The sequence below is a fragment of the Pristis pectinata genome, chromosome 20, assembly GCF_009764475.1.
Source record: "Pristis pectinata isolate sPriPec2 chromosome 20, sPriPec2.1.pri, whole genome shotgun sequence".
NCBI classification, from domain to species: Eukaryota; Metazoa; Chordata; class Chondrichthyes; order Rhinopristiformes; family Pristidae; genus Pristis; species Pristis pectinata.
Window position 1 is genome coordinate 9157884 of NC_067424.1, and position 18421 is coordinate 9176304.

At 45.3% G+C, this 18421-nt stretch overlaps 1 protein-coding gene across 2 annotated transcripts in view; it reads right to left on the reverse strand.

Moving 5' to 3' along the window:
- Nucleotides 1-350: 350 nt before the first annotated feature.
- The window catches only part of etnk2 (ethanolamine kinase 2), a 56545-nt gene continuing 38474 nt past the window's right edge, over nt 351-18421 (reverse strand). Inside the window, exons 5-8 of one of the 2 annotated variants that reach the window (XM_052034837.1) lie at nt 15695-15778; nt 13478-13605; nt 4189-4262; nt 351-3788 (exon numbers count right to left, since the gene is read on the reverse strand). In XM_052034837.1, the coding sequence (XP_051890797.1) occupies nt 3716-3788; nt 4189-4262; nt 13478-13605; nt 15695-15778 (359 nt within the window). In that variant the 3' untranslated portion in view covers nt 351-3715. Of the gene's footprint in view, nt 3789-4188; nt 4263-13477; nt 13639-15694; nt 15779-18421 lie in introns of both variants that reach the window. The other variant, XM_052034836.1, reaches the window with a different exon arrangement.

Genomic DNA, 18421 nt, shown 5'->3' on the forward strand with positions numbered 1-18421 from the left:
AGGCAGAGATCAATAGGTATCTGAGTAGCCAGGGCATCAAAGGTTATGGTGAGAAGGCAGGGGAGGGGGCTAAATGGGAGAATGGATCAGGTCATGATAGAATGGCAGAGCAGACTCGATGAGCCAAATGGCTGACTTCTGCTCCTTTGACTTATGATCTTATCACTGCCTAAAATGCTCTGTACACAAGTCATCATGCAGTCCACTACATTTGTCAGTGTTGGAGCTACTCTCCATTTACAGTGTGGAATACCCTTAAACACTTCCTTCTGGTTTGTCATCTGCAGCCTTTAGTGTGCAAGAGGCACACCACATTAAACTCATAAATACAACATGCAAAGTGCACAGAAAACCTTCCATTAATTAATTTATTTACAAGGTTACTAGCAGTAACCTCAAAACATTTAGGAGTTCCACAGGAGGTAGACAAATTCATCCAGTCCCAGATCTCTTCTGCCACCACTTTTATCCATCCAGGGTCATCTTGTATTCAAGGCAGCAGATTGTTTTCTCCAACATCATGTGGCTACATGGGTAGTTATGGTCAACCAATAGCAAAGATTTAGTCCAACAAAATTCAATTGACATATTATTTGTGCGCACAGATTAGTGAAATTATTTTGATCACAGCATGATTAGAATTCACAAGCCAGTCCATTAAGTTCCTCAGGTTAAGATCTGAAGATGTCGATGCTTTTAGTTATCAGATTCCTCACCATCATAAGTTTATGAACTTTTCAGGAGCTAGGCAAAACAGAACAGGAATCACTGATTTCTTGTTCTCTCTGTTACTGGTCCAATCTTCCCTACCCTGGAATCTGCTTGCTATAAGAGAAGGCAACCCTCCCGAATGAAGGAACCTCCAGACCACCAACCAGTAGCTGGACTCGTGTATTAAATCAAATCACTTTAAGGGAATCTTATTTTCAGTGCTTCACAGGTTAAGTGCACCCTTCATTAATCAGACACTAAAAGAAAAAAAAATCTGTTCAGTCTAAAACTAGACAAAGTATACACACCGATAAATATCGTTCACTGGTTTATAAACAGGCATTTCAACAAAAAAAATTGCAGCTTCATAATTACAAAATGTACAGCAGACCTGCATTTCAGTAATCAGTTTGAAAGACATCTCTCCACTCAGCTACTGGGTCAGGAATTTGGACACAAATCAAGAGATGTGTTGAAAATAACAGATGTCTGAATGTCATCAGGGGCAGGGTCATTCAGTGGGAGACGATGGCAAGAGAGGAGGAAGGGTGACAGTAAGCACGATTGGTTTAAATGTAGACAGACCCATTTATGGTTCATGCTCTTCCTCAAGACCTCCCCAGAAGAGACATCCCACTGTGGTGATATCCAACATCACTCTGTTGTGCTTGGAAAAGAGGCAAGAGCTAGAGAGGAAAACAAGGGCATAACCTGAGTTGGCTCATTTACTGAACAATGTGTGCTATTCTGTCAGGCTGCCTTTAGATAATATCAGCTGGTTTACTGCTCCCTCACCACTGCACAGCTTCAGAAACAAAAAGGGATTTTTTTTTTGAATTATAAAGTGGGACCAGATTTGTCCACTATCATTTACAACCACAGTAGTGAAGATAGATTAGAAACTAACTGCATCATCACTACAAAACTGCAGGGCTGGCCAATGATGATAGAACCTGGCTGTTAAATGGACTCTGATGCATACAAGTGTCTTCCAAGCTCTTCTTCAGATGCTTTTTTTTAAAAAAACAAGCTGCCTTTGTTGAAGGAGGAAAAAGCTTGAAACAAGAGTTGACAGATGGGTCTGCAGGTATGGCTTCATACTGTCATGAATAAAATCACTGGAATTCTGGTGTTAGGCAAGTAATCACACAAGCTATCTCAAATATTGTGCAAGGGTAGGATGCAAATTTTGCCTGTAAACATCACATCACGCCACTTCAAAATAGATCACCATTGCAAGGTATGGTTTGAGAAGCTTTCTAATGTATCACTCAAATGCCATGCCTTCTGGTTGTTGTGGCCAAGCCAAGGTTATAATCATCCGGAAAAGTTGAGAAAGCACTTCTTCCCACTGTCCAATAACCTCAGTGTGGCCAGGGAGGACTCATTCATCCAAATGGCAGCAATACAGGCTTCCTATGTACTCAGGGCAGCAGGATCATCTGGCCAAGGGCTACAGCTGGATACAATGCTATCACTGCTACAAAAAGGGAAGTCTCAGATTGATGAGAAGCGCACAAAATGGGAGGCAACACGCAGCATCAGTGGCTGGCTGTCCACTTTCCCTAATTGTGTTTTGTGAAAGGCTGTTGATGAGAGAGACCGAACTGTCAAACATCACAGTCTTCGGAGCACAAGCAGTGGGTACTATGAAGGGATCCGCTCACTGTTTGGGTGGTAGGTTGGTGGACCCACAGGAGGCTGACCACCAGGATGTCTCTGCGACCCGTCACTGCTGAAGCAGAAGATGTTGTATGTACTCAGCCAGTCAGGCAGCAACTGCCTTAGTGCGGCAGGGAGGCGCAGCTACTAGAGTCGCTGCCTCGCAACACCGGGCATCTGGGTTCATTCCTGACCTCGGGTGCTGTCTGTGTGGAGTTCGCACATTCTTCCTGTGACTACGTGGGTTTCCTCCCACTACCCAAAGACATGTGGGTAGGTAGGTTAATTGGCCACTGTAAATTGCCCCTGGTGTGTAATGTAGGTGAGAGGGGGAAAAGAATGCTTCAGCTCAATAACCTTTCATCAGACCTTTGCCCCTCCGGACCCCACCTCTGCCAAAAACCAAAGCAAATCACTCCAGGAGGAAGCAGGTGATCTGGGCAGCAGTCTAAAGAGTTATCATCTCAGGACAGTGCAGAAGCCCATATCATTATATGGCACAGTTTCAGCAGCTAGCCATCCCTACTTACACATTCTGCATCCATGGGTCATATGCCAATCTTTTACTGGCCCCTTCACTTCCAGTCAACCCCTCCCAGTGCCAGTAGGCTGGAGCAAAGTCCAGGGGATGGGATGGCACTCATGCTGTCTGAGCTTTGAACCCCACACCCACTTGTTCTCACACATTTAGGTTATTGATAGAACTGCAACATAGTTTTACTGACCCCTAGTGCCTGCTGTCAGGGGCAGGAGATCATTACTCCTTAGCAACCTCAAGCAAAAGTTCAAAGATCACTGCCAGCCTTGGAGCTGCTGATGTTGGTGTCAGTCTAAGCCTCCTTGTGATCAGGGTGGCAAAGGCTCAATAAGCAATATTCAGTAAATGTTCAAAAGCACCACCTCCCCTCCTCCACCACCACCCACCACCCCCCCCCCCCCCCAAACCCACATTTTCAGATTGCTCCTCAATTTGGTCCCCATCGAGAGCGAGAGAGATCTGGAATGTGATTCAATTCAGGAATTTTATGGGCGTGATGACAGGGATGCAATGGGGAAAGAAAGGGATTGGGCTCAGGACCTCTTTTGTCTAAGACCCCTGGCTCAAAATAGGATTCAAACTAAGAGTAAAACATGAAGCCAAGGCTCTGGGCACAGAGTTGCTGACTGATTCCCCAGGGCTATGCTCGAAGCAAGCAGAAGTCAAGAATTTGGGGGTCTAGTTTGCTTCTCAAACCCAAGGGATTAGGCTCAACAAGTTGCGGAAGAGGAAGGGAGTTTGTGTACTGATAGGACCATCAGGGTTGATTGTGCACCAGGGTGATGGAACACCATTCACCCTACATCATGCCGGAGTCTGAAGAGCAATGACACAAGGCTTCATCTTGAAGTACTGGTTAAACCTCAGGACACTGTACCTGCAAGACAAAAAGAATTACATTATTGAGAGAGAAAGGAACAACAACAGCTGTAGCTTTATCACTCAAGGGTAGAAGTGAAGCCATTGGATTTTGTTGGAAAGGATCAAGTGGTGGTTTATGGAAATTGACGTCAATGAAAGAATCCACTGTGTTTACCAGAATTTTCTTCTTGAGAATGGGATTAGTGATTATGTAATGTTACTTATGGCCTGAATATCTGTGTAATTAGGGCTGGGGAACAATGCTATCTGTAGTTAGTTGATCAGAATTTTTCTTTGCTTAGAAATTAAAATGTGTGGAATGAAATCCAAAACAAAAACAAAAATGGGGTAGGAAAGATTTGCTCATGGGAGTTTTCAGCAAAATTTTCAAATGGTGTTAGCCCCTAGGTACTTACCCTAAGAAATTGAAGTCTATTGTGGAATACTTTGCTTGAATCAATGCCCAGAACCCCCAGAAGAAATGAGATGCCTGAAAGCAAAAATTTCAAAAGGACTACTTTAAATTAATGCTCAATCAAGAATCTTTAAGTTATTAGCACAGTCCTGTTTCTTTCAGAGGGGTCTGGGTGGCACAAAGTAAAGGGTGGTTCAGTATGATGGTGTCAACTGTGCTCTTGGTGTGCTGGGGTCATTGGCACATGTTTGTACATCTGGTTACCATGGGTAGATACCTGGATTCTCTACCATTCATAACCCTTAATCAAATTTACATAGGCAACCTGAGTCACAGGCACCAAAAATGTCAGGAGGCAATTAAATGAACTCTCAGAAAGATTTCCATATTGTTGCTATAACATTGGCTTCAGAGCAAACCAGGGCAATCTATTCTACCCAAGGAAGACTACAGGGTTACATTGGACATTGAGGGAATAAATGACTTTAGAAGTTAGATTTCAGCAGTTAATAGCTTACTTATACAACTCTAAAAGTTAACATGCAATCACTTTGGAAAACAAATGGTGTGTTACCTTTTAATGTAAGGGGTTGGAATACGAGAGCAAGGAAGCCTTGGTTTTACAGTACAGGTTTAGTGAGAATTTGGAGTTCTGCTTGCAGATTTCGTCACTGTATCCTTGGATATATGAAGATGACACAGTGTAAACTCAGCAGATTTCTGGGATTAGAGAGTTGTCCTAAGGACAGAGGAGAGTGGGTCTACACCCACTGGAGTTTAGAAGAATTAGCAGCTATGCGATTAAGACAAAAAGATTCTGAGATAGATTGACAAGATTTTTTTCCCCAAATGTCTAGTTTAGAAACAGAGGGCAGTGTCAGAAAGTGGGTCATCTATCTGGAAATACAGTGACATTTCAGTGTTGATTGGGTTATAAATGCTCAGATTTTTGAGTTGTTTGAAATTTAGGTTAATTTTTAACAAGGGAGTTGGAAATATACAAGGGGAATTACAGCAATTTTATTAAATGGCAGAGTAGGCTTGAGGGCTAAATAGCCCACTTCTGATTCTATATATCCCACACTTGTACATGACCTGAAGAGCATGCCATTCCAGCTTTGATGCATTTATTAGACTGGCCATCTCTTAAGCCACTTAACTTCTAGTTTCAGTAGGCACTTTGTCAGTCCCCTCTTATTTCCAGCAAGCTAGAACAACACCCAAGGCCAGCACATGCCTAGTGTTTCAAAATTTTCCAACTCAAGATTTAACGGTCACATATTTAGTTTAATAAAACAAACACTAACTTACTGACACCACTTGCCAGAATGTATCATTACTAATGATCTGAATTGTGTATCCAATGTTACAGAGGTCATTCCCAACTTTGGCCAGGTAATCCTTCAGTCCACGCCCCCCTAGTCAGAGCAGGGGGTAATAAATTACCAACTCAACAGTCAACAACTTTTTAAAAAAAAAAATCTGTCCCTCACCTACGACTGTTTATCCTGGCTGTTCCCTCTGTTGGGTGGTACCAAGAGCAAACTAGATCCAGGAAGTTACTCTTATCTGGTTTTTGGAGCAATTGCAAGTGGAGTGAGAGGGAGGTGGGGAGAAGAGGAAAAAGATTCCAATGGGTTCTTTCGTCCAAGTCTCAGGCACAAATGGGATTTAAAATTAAAAAGGCAAAACATCAGACACCATTTTAGTGAACAATGGAGCAGACTGGAGAATCTAAATGACCTTCTCTTGCATCAAACTGTTTCAGCTTTGTGCAATGGCACTAGTTTGACCACAGTCCACTTCTAGACGTTGCTGAACCTTGCTAATCTACCTTCTTTATGGGCAGGATGCTGCTCGAGAGTTTGCTGACCTCAATGGAAAATATCGCAGTGCCTGGCAATACAATAGTCTTCCCTGAACATGGTAAGAATGAGAACTATGAAACAAGTACAAGAGGTTACTACCAAGCTGTTTCTGGAACATTATGTCCAAGGTAGCAAAGATACCTTTAAGTACAAGTCCTGCAATGTGACTTCAGTTTTCATTCCATTTTAAATGCCACAGTAAATTTTTTTTTTAAAAATTTGATTTACAGGCTGCAATAGATTCATAATATACATAGTGTAGCGACTCACCATCCGGGCGAGCAAACCGGCTCGGCAGTCGGGTCGCACGGCATCGGAGCGGCGAGGCCCAAGATGGCAGCGGGCCTTAGTCTTCCCCGAGCGATGGGAAGAACCTGCGCACGGGAAAGACTTGATGACGTAGTATATACGTCATTGCCGGTTGCATTGGGTGGGAACTGTCTCCCTTAAAAGGCCCGTGCAAGGCGGGAAAATAAACCAGTTCTTGTTTGGCAATCCTTCGACTAACATCTTGTTTTATTTTGCGGTAGCAACCACTACATTGGTAACCCCGACAGTCCAAACGGATTTTGGACCTGCACAATGGACGGCAATGCAGCATCCAACGCAGTGGCACTCAAGCTGCCCACTTTTTGGACGCTTCATCCCAGCATCTGGTTTCACCAGGCCGAAGTGCAATTCCACCTTCGGCGGATCACCTCCGACTCCACAAAGAACTACCATGTGGTCAGCTCTCTGGACCAGGAGACAGCCGCCCAGGTCAGTGATTTCATCCAGTCCCCTCCAGAGGAACACAAGTACCTGGCTTTCAAAGACCTTCTGATTCGGACCTTCGGCCTCTCCCGTCGTGAGCGCGCCACCCGCCTGCTTCGTCTCGATGGCCCGGGGAACAGATCCCCATCCACGCTAATGAATGAGATGCTGGCATTGGCCGAGGGGCACAAGCCCTGCCTAATGTTCGAACAGGCCTTCCTCGAACGACTACCTGATGACATTCACCTGCTGTTGGCCGATGCCGATTTCAGCAACCCTGGTGAGGTGGCTGCCCGGGCAGATGTCCTGTGGAAGGTCAAACTCAAGCGCGGTTCGTCCGTCGGCCAAATCCCCAGGCCGTGAGCCCAACGCCCGCCTGAACCAGTCCCAGCAACCAGGCGACCACACCCCAGAAACACAGACGACAACACTACCAACCAATTGTGTTTCTACCATCAGAGGTGGGGCGCGGAGGCCCGTCGATGCCGCCACCCTGCAAGTCAGGGAAACGCCAGCGCCAGCCGCCGCTAACAGCTACGGCAGCTGGCCACTGTCAACGCCTCTTATTCGTTCGGGACAAGCAGTCCGGGCGGCGTTTCCTCATCGATACTGGAGCAGAGGTCAGTATTTTGCCCCCGACCGGCCGCGACACTCGTAACAGGCAACAAGGTCCGGTACTCAATGCCGCAAATGGCACAACGATACGGACTTCCGGTACCCGTACACTTCAGTTACAATTCGGCGGCAGCCGTTTCACCTGGACCTTCACCCTTGCCACCGTCGCCGACCACTCCTAGGAGCCGATTTCCTTCGGGCCCACAACCTGTTAGTCGACCTGCGAGGGAAACGGCTAGTCCACTCCACAACCTTCCAGACCTACCCCCGGGAGAAACCAGCCTACCAGCCCCGCGCTTGGACTCCATTTTCCTGTCCGGCAACGAGTTCACCAAGCTCCTAGCCAAATTCCCGTCAGTTTTGCCACCTCAGTTTACGAATTCTATGCCCAAACACGGGGTCCAACACCACATCACCACCACAGGGCGACCATGCCCGAGCTCGACGACTACCTCCAGACAAGCTCCGCCTGGCAAAGGAAGAGTTCCGTCGCATGGAGGAGCTGGGGATTGTTCGCAGGTCAGACAGCCCCTGGGTCTCCCCCCTGCACATGGTCCCCAAAGCCACCGGTGGGTGGAGGCCCTGCGGCGACTACCGCAGGCTGAATGACGCCACCACCCCGGACTGCTATCCCATTCCTCACATCCAGGACATCGCAGAGAACCTACATGGGGCCCACATATTTTCCAAGGTGGACCTCGTTCGAGGATACTACCAAATCCCGGTCCATCCGGATGACGTCCCCAAAACTGCAATTATCACCCCCATTCGGCCTTTTCGAATTCCTTCGGATGCCATTCGGCCTTAAGAACGCCGCGCAGACCTTCCAGCGGCTGATGGACGCGGTAGGCCAAGACCTGGACTTCGTGTTCATTTACTTAGATGACATACTAATCGCCAGCCGTGACCGCCAAGAACACCTTTCCCACCTCCGCCAGCTGTATTCCCGTCTCCGTGATTTCGGCCTCACAATCAACCCAGCCAAGTGCCAATTCGGGCTTGACTATATCGATTTCCTCGGCCGCAGAATCACCAGCAACGGAGCAACACCCCTACCTGCCAAGGTGGACGCTATTCACCATTTTGCTCACCCCAGCACGGTCAAAGGCCTACAGGAATTCCTGGGGATGGTCAACTTTTACCATCGGTTCATCCCTGCAGCAGCCCATATCCTGCGCCCTTTGTTCGCGCTGATGGCTGGTAAGGGCAAGGACATCGCCTGGAACGACGAGGCTGCGGCTGCCTTTGTTAAGGTCAAGGACGCCCTGGCAGATGCCGCGATGCTGGTACACCCTAGGACAGACGTCCCAACTGCCCTCACAGTGGACGCATCCAACACTGCGGTTGGTGAAGTACTGGAACAACTAATCGAAGGCAGTTGGCAACCCTTAGCATTTTTCAGCAGGCACCTTAGACCACCCGAACTGAAATACAGCGCTTTTGATCGGGAACTTCTAGCGCTGTACCTGGCGGTCCGGCATTTCCGGTACTTTTTGGAAGGCAGGCCTTTCACCGCCTTCACTGACCATAAGCCTTTGTCCTTCACCTTCTCCAAAGCCTCTGATCCCTGGTCAGCTCGTCAGCAGAGACATTTGTCCTACATTTCCAAATTCACAACGGATGTCCAACATGTCTCTGGGAAGGACGATGTCGTTGCTGACGCACTTTCCAGACCAACCATCCACAGCTTGTCCCTGGGTATCGACTACAAGGCCCTGGCTGCCGCACAGCAAGCCGACGACGAACTGCCCAGCTACAAAACCGCAATCTCGGGCCTGCAGCTCCAAGATTTCTTGGTTGGTCCTGGTCAGCAGACCCTCCTTCGCAACATCGCAACAGGTCAACCCCGCCCTATAGTTCCTGCAGCCTGGCAGAAACGCGTTTTCAATTCGATACATGGGTTGGCGCACCCGTCCATCAGATCCACTGTCCGGCTGGTCGCCAGCAAGTTCATCTGGCATGGCCTGTGCAAACAGGTCAGAGAGTGGGCCAGGAATTGTCAGCACTGCCAGACATCGAAAATCCAACGACACACCAAGGTTCCGCCACAGCAATTCGAGCCTACCCGTAGAAGGTTCAACCACATCCACATCGACCTCGTAGGCCCTCTGCCGGTTTCAAGAGGGGCTTGGTACCTCCTTACCATCGTGGACCGGTTCACGAGGTGGCCAGAGGCAACCCCTCTATCTGACATCACGACTGATTCCTGTGCCCGGGCGCTGCTCACAACTTGGATCTCATGTTTTGGTGTTCCAGCTCACATCACTTCAGACAGAGGCACACAATTTACCTCCAGCCTCTGGTTTGCATTAGCGAACATGCTGGGGACACAGCTGCACACCACCACGGCCTACCACCCTCAATCAAACGGGTTAGTGGAACGTTTTCACCGCCATCTGAAATCAGCCTTGATGGCCCGCCTGAAGGGTCCTAACTGGGTTGACGAACTGCCTTGGGTCCTGCTCGGCATACGCACTGCCCCCAAAGAAGACCTCCGCGCTTCGTCAGCTGAGCTTGTGTACGGGGCGCCCCTAGTTGTCCCAGGGGATTTCATACCTGCCCTTCGAGACCAAGGGGAACAACCCCCAGCAGTCCTACAAAGACTGCGAGAGAAGCTCGGCAACTTGGCCCCGATCCCCACCTCACGGCACGGTCAAGCCCCATCTTGTCAGCCCAAAGAACTACAAGACTAAGTTTGTTTTCGTTCACAGGGGCACACCTCGGGCGCCGTTGCAACGACCATATGAGGGACCGTTCAGAGTCATCAGGAATAATGGATCCACCTTTAGTTTGGACGTTGGGGGCAGGGAACAGGTTTTCACGACGGACCGCCTCAAACCAGCCCATTTAGATCTGCAACAACCAGTCCAGGTTTCAACGCCGCGACGCAGAGGCCGACCACCTAAGCAGCGGCTGACACAGCCCGCGGACCTTGGGGACTGTATAGCCGGTTCTGGGGGGGGGGGGGGGGGGGGGGGGGGGGTTGTGTAGCGACTCACCGTCCGGGCGAGCGAACCAGCTCAGCGGTCGGGTCGCACGACATCGGAGCATCGAGGCCCAAGATGGCGGCGGGCCTTCGTCTTCCCCGAGCGACGGGGAGAACCCGCGCGCGGGAAAGACTTGATAACGTAGCATATACGTCATTGCCAGTTGCATTGGGCTGGAACTGTCTCCCTTAAAAGGCCCACGCAAGGCGGGAAAATAAACCAGTTCTTGTTTGGCAATCCTTCGACTAGCGTCTTGTTTTATTTTGCTGTAGCAACCGCTACAATAGTATTAAAGAAGGTTAAGTAAAGAATGTTCCCTCCCCATGATTTACACTATCACCACTCCCTCCAAAACTGATCTTCAGCAACTCCATGCATCAACTTACTTTTGCTTTGCCCCACCCCTGATGCCAGAGTTTCAGCATCTAGCCTCTAAGCATCAGAATTCCTCCCAAATGCTATAAGCTCTCCTAAACCATTTTGCATACTAAGCCTTTATGAGCTGCCTCTTCTTCCCACCAACCCCAACCCCCCCCCCCCCCACCCCCAAAGTCCTGGTTTGCTGTTCCCTTTGTCTGATTACACTGCTGTGCATTTCCCTGGGGCACTTCCCACCCCACTCCCCACATCAAAAGACAAAGGCAAATAGTTTGGTGGAGAAAAGTACAAAAGATTTTGAATGAACCTTCAACTGGGTTTGATGTGTCATCAGAATGTTGCCTTCCTCAATATCTGCATTAAGGATTTTTATATAATCACATCATATAATCACCTTCCCATCTCCTTAGACCTTGAAGGAATTACTTAGTGGCAGTACAATGGCACTCGAAGTACAATGAGGAAAATCTTGATTTTTCATGTTAATATTTTAGAGATGGTGGCATTTTAAAACATCCCACAGGCAGCCAATATGGGTTAAACATAATGGCACTTACAACAAAGCTGTACACCCTCTGTGTTGAACTAAAGTGTCTACCTAGATTCAAGTCTCCAAGTGGGGCATGATTTCAAAACCTTTCAACTCAATGGCAATACCACTAATTGTGCCAAGTTCAGTCACTTCAACTGAGATATATTTGTCCCATGCAGAGATACCAGAGATGGCAGATCTGGACCAGAGACGGAATCTGGAGCAAAGCAAAACACACCAAACTGCTGAAGGAACTTTGGGTCAGGAAGCATCTTTGGAGGGAGAGGGATGGCTGATCTTTCTCCCTTCTACACTCTCAGACCTGATGCAGGGCCTCGGCCCCAAACGTCAACTGCCTCCACAGATGCTGCTCGACCAAGTTCCTCCAGCAGGTTGTGGTTTTTAAATTCCTCCCATTCAATTGGTTTCCACTATGTTGCTTTAGATATTTAGTATAATTTCTGTATTATAGTACATTTTGTCCCCTTTACAAAACACTGCATCCGAAAGTTGTTCAGTATAGTTTGACACAAAGTTATTTATGGATCTTGCTAAGTATATTGTTACTGGCTCACAGCTGGAGTATCAAACCACTCATTGAGAGACACAAATTTGATTCCACACATGGCAGCTGGAGTATTTAATTATTTCAATTTAAACATAATCTGGAATAAAAGAAAACCACAGTAGCAAATCATGAAGCCAGCAGATTGTCAGAAAAACCCACTGGGTTCACAAATCCATCTGCCATGCTTTTCCAGTCTAGAATATATGCAACTCCAGACCCATCAATGTGTTTGATTCTTAAATGTCCTCCATTCAAGGGCATTTAAAGAATGAGAACAAATGCCAGCATTGTCAAAGTTTACAAACCATGAATAAAGGAACATTTTCCAAAAAGGCAGAGTCTAAAGTTTTATTTGTAATCTGTTGTAATAAACCTGCAGAAACCAATTTCCTGATGGCAAGGTCCCACAAACAGCAATTGGATAAATGGCCAATTCATGTGTTTTAGTTGCAAAGATAAATAATTCTTAAGAAACACAGTTTCTTTTCTTTTGATGCCATGGGTGCTTTACATCAACTTGAAGGGTCACGCAGATGGAGGAAAGTAGCCTTAAGCTTAGTAACTCATTTGAAATACAGCAACTCCCACAGTACAGCACTCCCTCAGTACTGCCCTGAACCCTGCCAAGATCACTCTGATGCGAATCAGGAACAAGAATGCCAAAATCAAGCCAAAACCAAAATGCTTCCATCTAAGTATCAAAGTGCAAATGATTTGCATTTCAAACATTCATAGCTGCAATTACTGCTGTGAAGAGGGATTTTTTTTTCCCCATTGCCAACTCCTTAAATGTTTTATCTTTAGGATGTACAGATGTACCCGATGATATCCCTTACCACTTACTTTAGGACCTGTTTCAGTTCACTTATCTGTGTACGTCAACTTGCAGTGTACTGAGATACTGATTTTAAAATTCTCATTTTCAAATCCTCTCCACCTCTGTAACTCCAGCCCTATAATCCTCTAAGATCTTCGTACTCCATCAATTCTGGCCTTTAGCATATCCCCAACTTTCAATGCTCCATTTCAGGCACCCATGCGTTCTGCTGACTAGGTCCCAAGCTCTGGAATCCCCTGCCCAAACATTTCTGTCTCTCTCCTTCAATTAGCACCACCAAAATAAATTGTAATATCCCTGGATGTGTTAACTGCCTGCTGTATTGGTCTAAAGACAAAGATTTATGCTTCAAAGTAATGAAAAGATTTACACTTCAAATAGTGGATCATTGGAACATGAAGCACTCAAAATTCTTTGTGATCATAAATAGGTACAATGCAGATGGAGGTTCTTTCTTACAATGGCTCAGTCAATGGATAGTATCTTTCATTAAACTACCATCAGCAGATTTGAAACAAGAGAAAGGATTAAGTTTCTGTCTGTGAAGACAATAACATGGAGTTACTTTGTTCCTCCCTCAATGAGATAATACCAAGGGACTACAAACAGGACAAAAGATAACACTAGATTAGGATTCAGTACACAGCATAAAACAGGTTGGGATGGGAGGGCGGGGCGAGGAGGTGGAAAATGGCGAACAGGGTTGTCGAGACGCAGATGTTCCTGATTTGGGTTCACACCATGTACTTACCAAGGAGAATTTGTTGACTTGAACATAAAGGGTGTGCACTTCATGGTCAGTTACCTCGCCTCCCTTCTTGGTGAACCGCTTACATGCTTCCAAGTAGGTTCTCAGCCACTGCATCTGCAAGGATTGGTCTGGGTACAAAGAGTAGTCTACTTCACTCACCCCTAGCACAGAAAGAGGCAGTGTTACAGTAATATTTGCTCAACACCCATACCAGAAATACTATAATCCATGCTCAGAATGGCCAGCTGCATTTTCTTCCCCTATGTTGCTTTAGATATGCGAAACAATTGGGAAGCACAAACCCCCAGGCACAGGTACTCACAGGTGGGAGAGAAGTGCATTACAATATGAAAAGCTGTCATCACTGACAAGATTTGAGTTTTATTAGCAACTTTGGTGTTCCTTCAGAATGTTCCAAAGCATTCTATCCCCGAGTAAGCACGCTTTGAAATGTAGTCAGTCACTGCTAATAATGGTGGAAATGAGAGCCAATTTACTCGTTTGAAATAATGCCGCAGCATTTTTACATTCACCGAAGTGTGAAGATAAGGCATCATTTAACATCCCATCCAAAAGATGACATCTGTTGAAGTGCAGCACTCCTGTGACATTGCATCGAAACCAAGACTTTTGCGTTCAAATCATTAGAATGGGATTTGAGCACAGAGGTCATGACAGACAGCATTGTGACAATGGGTGGTAGGGTTTACTTCCAGAGCAAGAAAGTGTGTAAAAATTTTGACAGGACTGTTCAATTTGCTGGCGTGACCACACGAGAAGTCATGAATGTACATATAGAAAATGTATAGTAGTTACCAATAAATCCAGTAGGAACAGAAGAACCATGTAACCTAAAGCATAGCAAGAATGCAGAGCTCAAGACTACCAGGAGAGGTTTTGGAAGGTAAAATTGATCAAGAAACTCGACACCACACAAGATATAACAGCCCAGTTGACAGGTACCCCATCCACAAGTCACTCATTCCACCACTAAACACATAGCAGCAGCAGTTTGGACCATCGACAGGATGGACTGCATGAACTCACCAAGACTCCTGAGACAGCACTTTCCAAACCCACAACCTGTACAGTTACACAACTCACTATAGTTTAGCAACACTATGACCACTTTGCACTAAAATGGATTTTCTCTTGTTCTAATTGTGTTCTTTCTTGCAAAAAATTGTGTATAATTTATGTTTTCTTGTGAACGTTGCTTATATGATGCTATGTGCCTGTGATGCTGCTGCATCAGTTTTTCATTGCACCTGTGCATTCACGTACTTGTGCATATCACAATAAACTCTACTTTGACTCTACCCACTAGAAGGACAAAAGCTGGGGAATACCACCTCCCAGAAGTTGCCATCCAAGCCACAGGCCATCCTGACTTGGAAATGTATCGCCGTTCCTTCACCATTGCTGGGTCAAAAATCCTGGAACTCCCTCCCTCAAGGCATTGTGGGTATACCCACACCCCAAGGACTGCAGCGGTTCAAGGCAGCTCACCACCACCTTCTCAAGGGCAATTAGGGATGAGCAATTAAATGCTGGCTCAGCCTGCGAAGCCCACATCCCTTGCATGAATAATAAAACAAAAATTTGAAAGGTGTATACTCCACATATATCCATTTTCAATCCCATCAACACATCCTTCCTCCCTCACATACGTGGAATATATCATCAAAGCAGAAAAGGGAATGTGAAAAATATCAGGGCAAAATGAAAGGTGAGAGGAGCTTGTTTGGAACATATTCGAGTTGGACTGAATGGTTATTCTCATGCAATGTGCAACCGATTGGCACCACATAGCATGCAAAAAGCAGAACCATCATTAAAAATGATGGCAATACTGGCATTTTTGTAATTCATATTGTGCTCTGGAAAAAGAACACTATAAGCAGGCCATTCAGCCCTCAATCAGATAATGGGTGAAAATGATTCCATCTTCTAACTTTAGTTCTATGACTCATACAATCATCAAGTTTTACTATCAAAGTTTTACAAGTCAAGCCTTACAATCATCAAGTTGTGACATTTTCAAATGAAATTCACCACAGAATCAAAAGCTTTTTTTTTGGAGGGAGGCAGGGATTAGTTTGAGGTGGCGGGAAAGTATTTTCCAGATATTCACCATCCTGAACATTACGCACTGCTTCCCAATATCACCCTGAATGACCTGGCTCTTCAGAGAGGCTGCAGTTACAAAATACTCACCTGCAAATTCATTGAAGTGATTTCCAATATCGAAGGCTTGGTAATTATAGCTGGAATATTCGTAGTCAATAAACTTCACCCAACCTACAAATAAATTAACCAGGATTAATAATGCCTTCCCAAAATTATAAGCATATGCAAGATAAAAGCCACTTGCCCAAGACTACATCATCCAACATCCTATGGCTTGTTATTGTTTTAACAAACTATGTGCTGACCCTTCCTGAAAACAGACTATAATAATCAGGATGAAAATAACCAACCAGGATATCTCAGAAAATGATCAGGCCAAAATATGCTGCCACAGTATGTGTTTCCCCACAGAGGACAAAATGGCTCCCTGCATCACTTCACTGACATTAGCGCAACAAAAATATTACTAACTGAGAAATTAGTTTTGACAAGAGCTCAGAATTTTACAACTTAAGCTGAAGAAAAGAGGCATGCATCAAGTGCAACAGATACTGTCATTTATGTGACACATTTTAACAAATCAAGCTGTCCCAAGGCACTTTAAGCAAAAGTTGACAGAGTACAAGTTGACATTAAAGGATTTCAACAAGTTCTGTCAAAGTTTGGAGCATGAAAATCAAGAGACAAGAAAGGGGGAAGAGCCTTAGGGAAGAATTCCATAGCTTACTGGCTCAGAAGATGACGGAAGGCAGCAAATAACAAAGCTACTCGATTCGGGATGATCAAGAGGCCAGAACTATAGGGGTCTGCAATTTGATTTAGATGGTACATTTCAAAGGATCCCAAAGCATTTCTTAGCCAGTGGCTAATTTATAAAGTCACTCTTGTAAGGAGTGAATTTACACAAAGAAGGTCCCACAAACAGCAATGTGATCACAGTGGTATCAGTTCAGAGACAAAATATTGAATACTAAAAACAGGGATAATATCCCTGCCCTTTCTCACAATAATAACTTCTTTTGTTATGTGAAAGGGAAGGCAGACGAGGACTCTGCAGCTTCTAATCAAGAGACTACACCCCCTAAAACTAGTGCTAAACTGGACTCAGCCTGGATTTTCTCAAGCCTCTGGAGTCAAAACTATCACCTGGCTTGGAGTTGCAAGAGTTGTCACAAAGCCAATACCAACACTCACCAAGGTGTATGAATAAAATATGCAAATTTGCAAGCACATCCCCTTATAGTGCATTACTTCCATATAACATATTAACAGATTACATCAGTCACTTCATCACAAGACTGGACTTTAGCTTCTGCCCTTTTCAACGTCCATTGATATTTTTAGTTATCCATCTCCACCCTTTGCCTTGTCTAGTTGTGATTACAGGGCTGCGCTTTAAATTAGCATTTCTGCAGGTCTGCTGTACAAGCAGCTAACTAACTGGAGAATTAAATTTCTCTTTGATCCTTTAAAATGCACGAAGAATCAGACTGGTCATACCAATGATGGAAATTCAAACTTTCTGGAGACCTGCTATTAAACTCAATGGACAACTGTAGTCTCAACCAAATCAAGGGGTCAGATTTAAGTCTGTTACAGCTCCAGAAAATAAAAGTAACCTACTTGAGATAACAGAAGATAAAGGGTGGATGGGGCAGGACAAGAGGATTTCAGGAGCAACAAAATAAATGGTAGTTTAAAGAGTAGGCTATTAGTGGTTTTCACAAGACAAAGGAGCAGAAGTAGGCCATTCAGCCCATCGAGTCAGCTCCACTACCTCACCATGAGCTAAACTATTCTCCCATCTAGCCCCAATTTCCAGCCTTTTCCCCATATCACTTGATACCTCGACTAATTAGATACCTATCAATCTCCTCCTTAAACACCCCCAATGATCGGACCTCCACAGCTGTATGTGGCAACGAATTCCACAAATCCACAACCTCTGGCTAAAGAAATTTCTTCTCAACTCTGTTCTAAGTGGGTACCCTCTAATTCTAAGACTGTGCCCTCTAGTCCTAGACTCACCCACCAAGGGAAACAGCTTAGCCACATCTACTCTGTCCAGTTTTGTCAGGGTATAATAAAGCCCATGTTGGCAATCGAATAATACCAATAATTAAATATTAACATATTACAATATTGAAGTGCGTTAATTGAAAACATTACAAATCTCCCAGATTGCATTGGGTCATTTCAGCCAAAGCAAATCGCAGAGCAGTTTAAGCCTATTAGTTTAGGCCAATCGCCTACACAACAACCAGTCAGCTCCATTCCCCAACTTATTTCCCATATACCAGCAACTTACCCTCTCAAAAGTCTGAGATTCTCCTTTGGAAGCTCTGACTGGCTTTTGCTTCCTTACTTACATAGGCAGTAAGTTCCAGATCAGACGTGTTACAAAGTTTTTCTCATTTTAACCCATTGCTTTGTATGTGTCTCCCAATCCTTGAATTTATCCCATTCTAAACCCACCATGATTTTGTGCACCTCCGTTAAATCTCCTCTCATCCTTCTCCTGCAGCAAAGAACTAGCCAGCTTCTTCAGTCTAGCCTTGTAGCTGAAATCCCTCTTTCCTGGAATCATTCTAGTAAATCCATCCTGCACTTCTCCAGAATCTTCGTCAGAATTGGCTGCAAAGTTGATCTATCTAGTGTTTTAAATAGGATCAACATGTGTACAAAAGCAGGGAGATAGTGACACTTGAGATCCGATGTACTTTACCAATCACAATCATTTCACAAGTTTTCTAGGTTTCAATTAAGTTGCTTCCTGAAGGGCAGCAACTCAATTTTAGTCTTTTGCTCTCATAT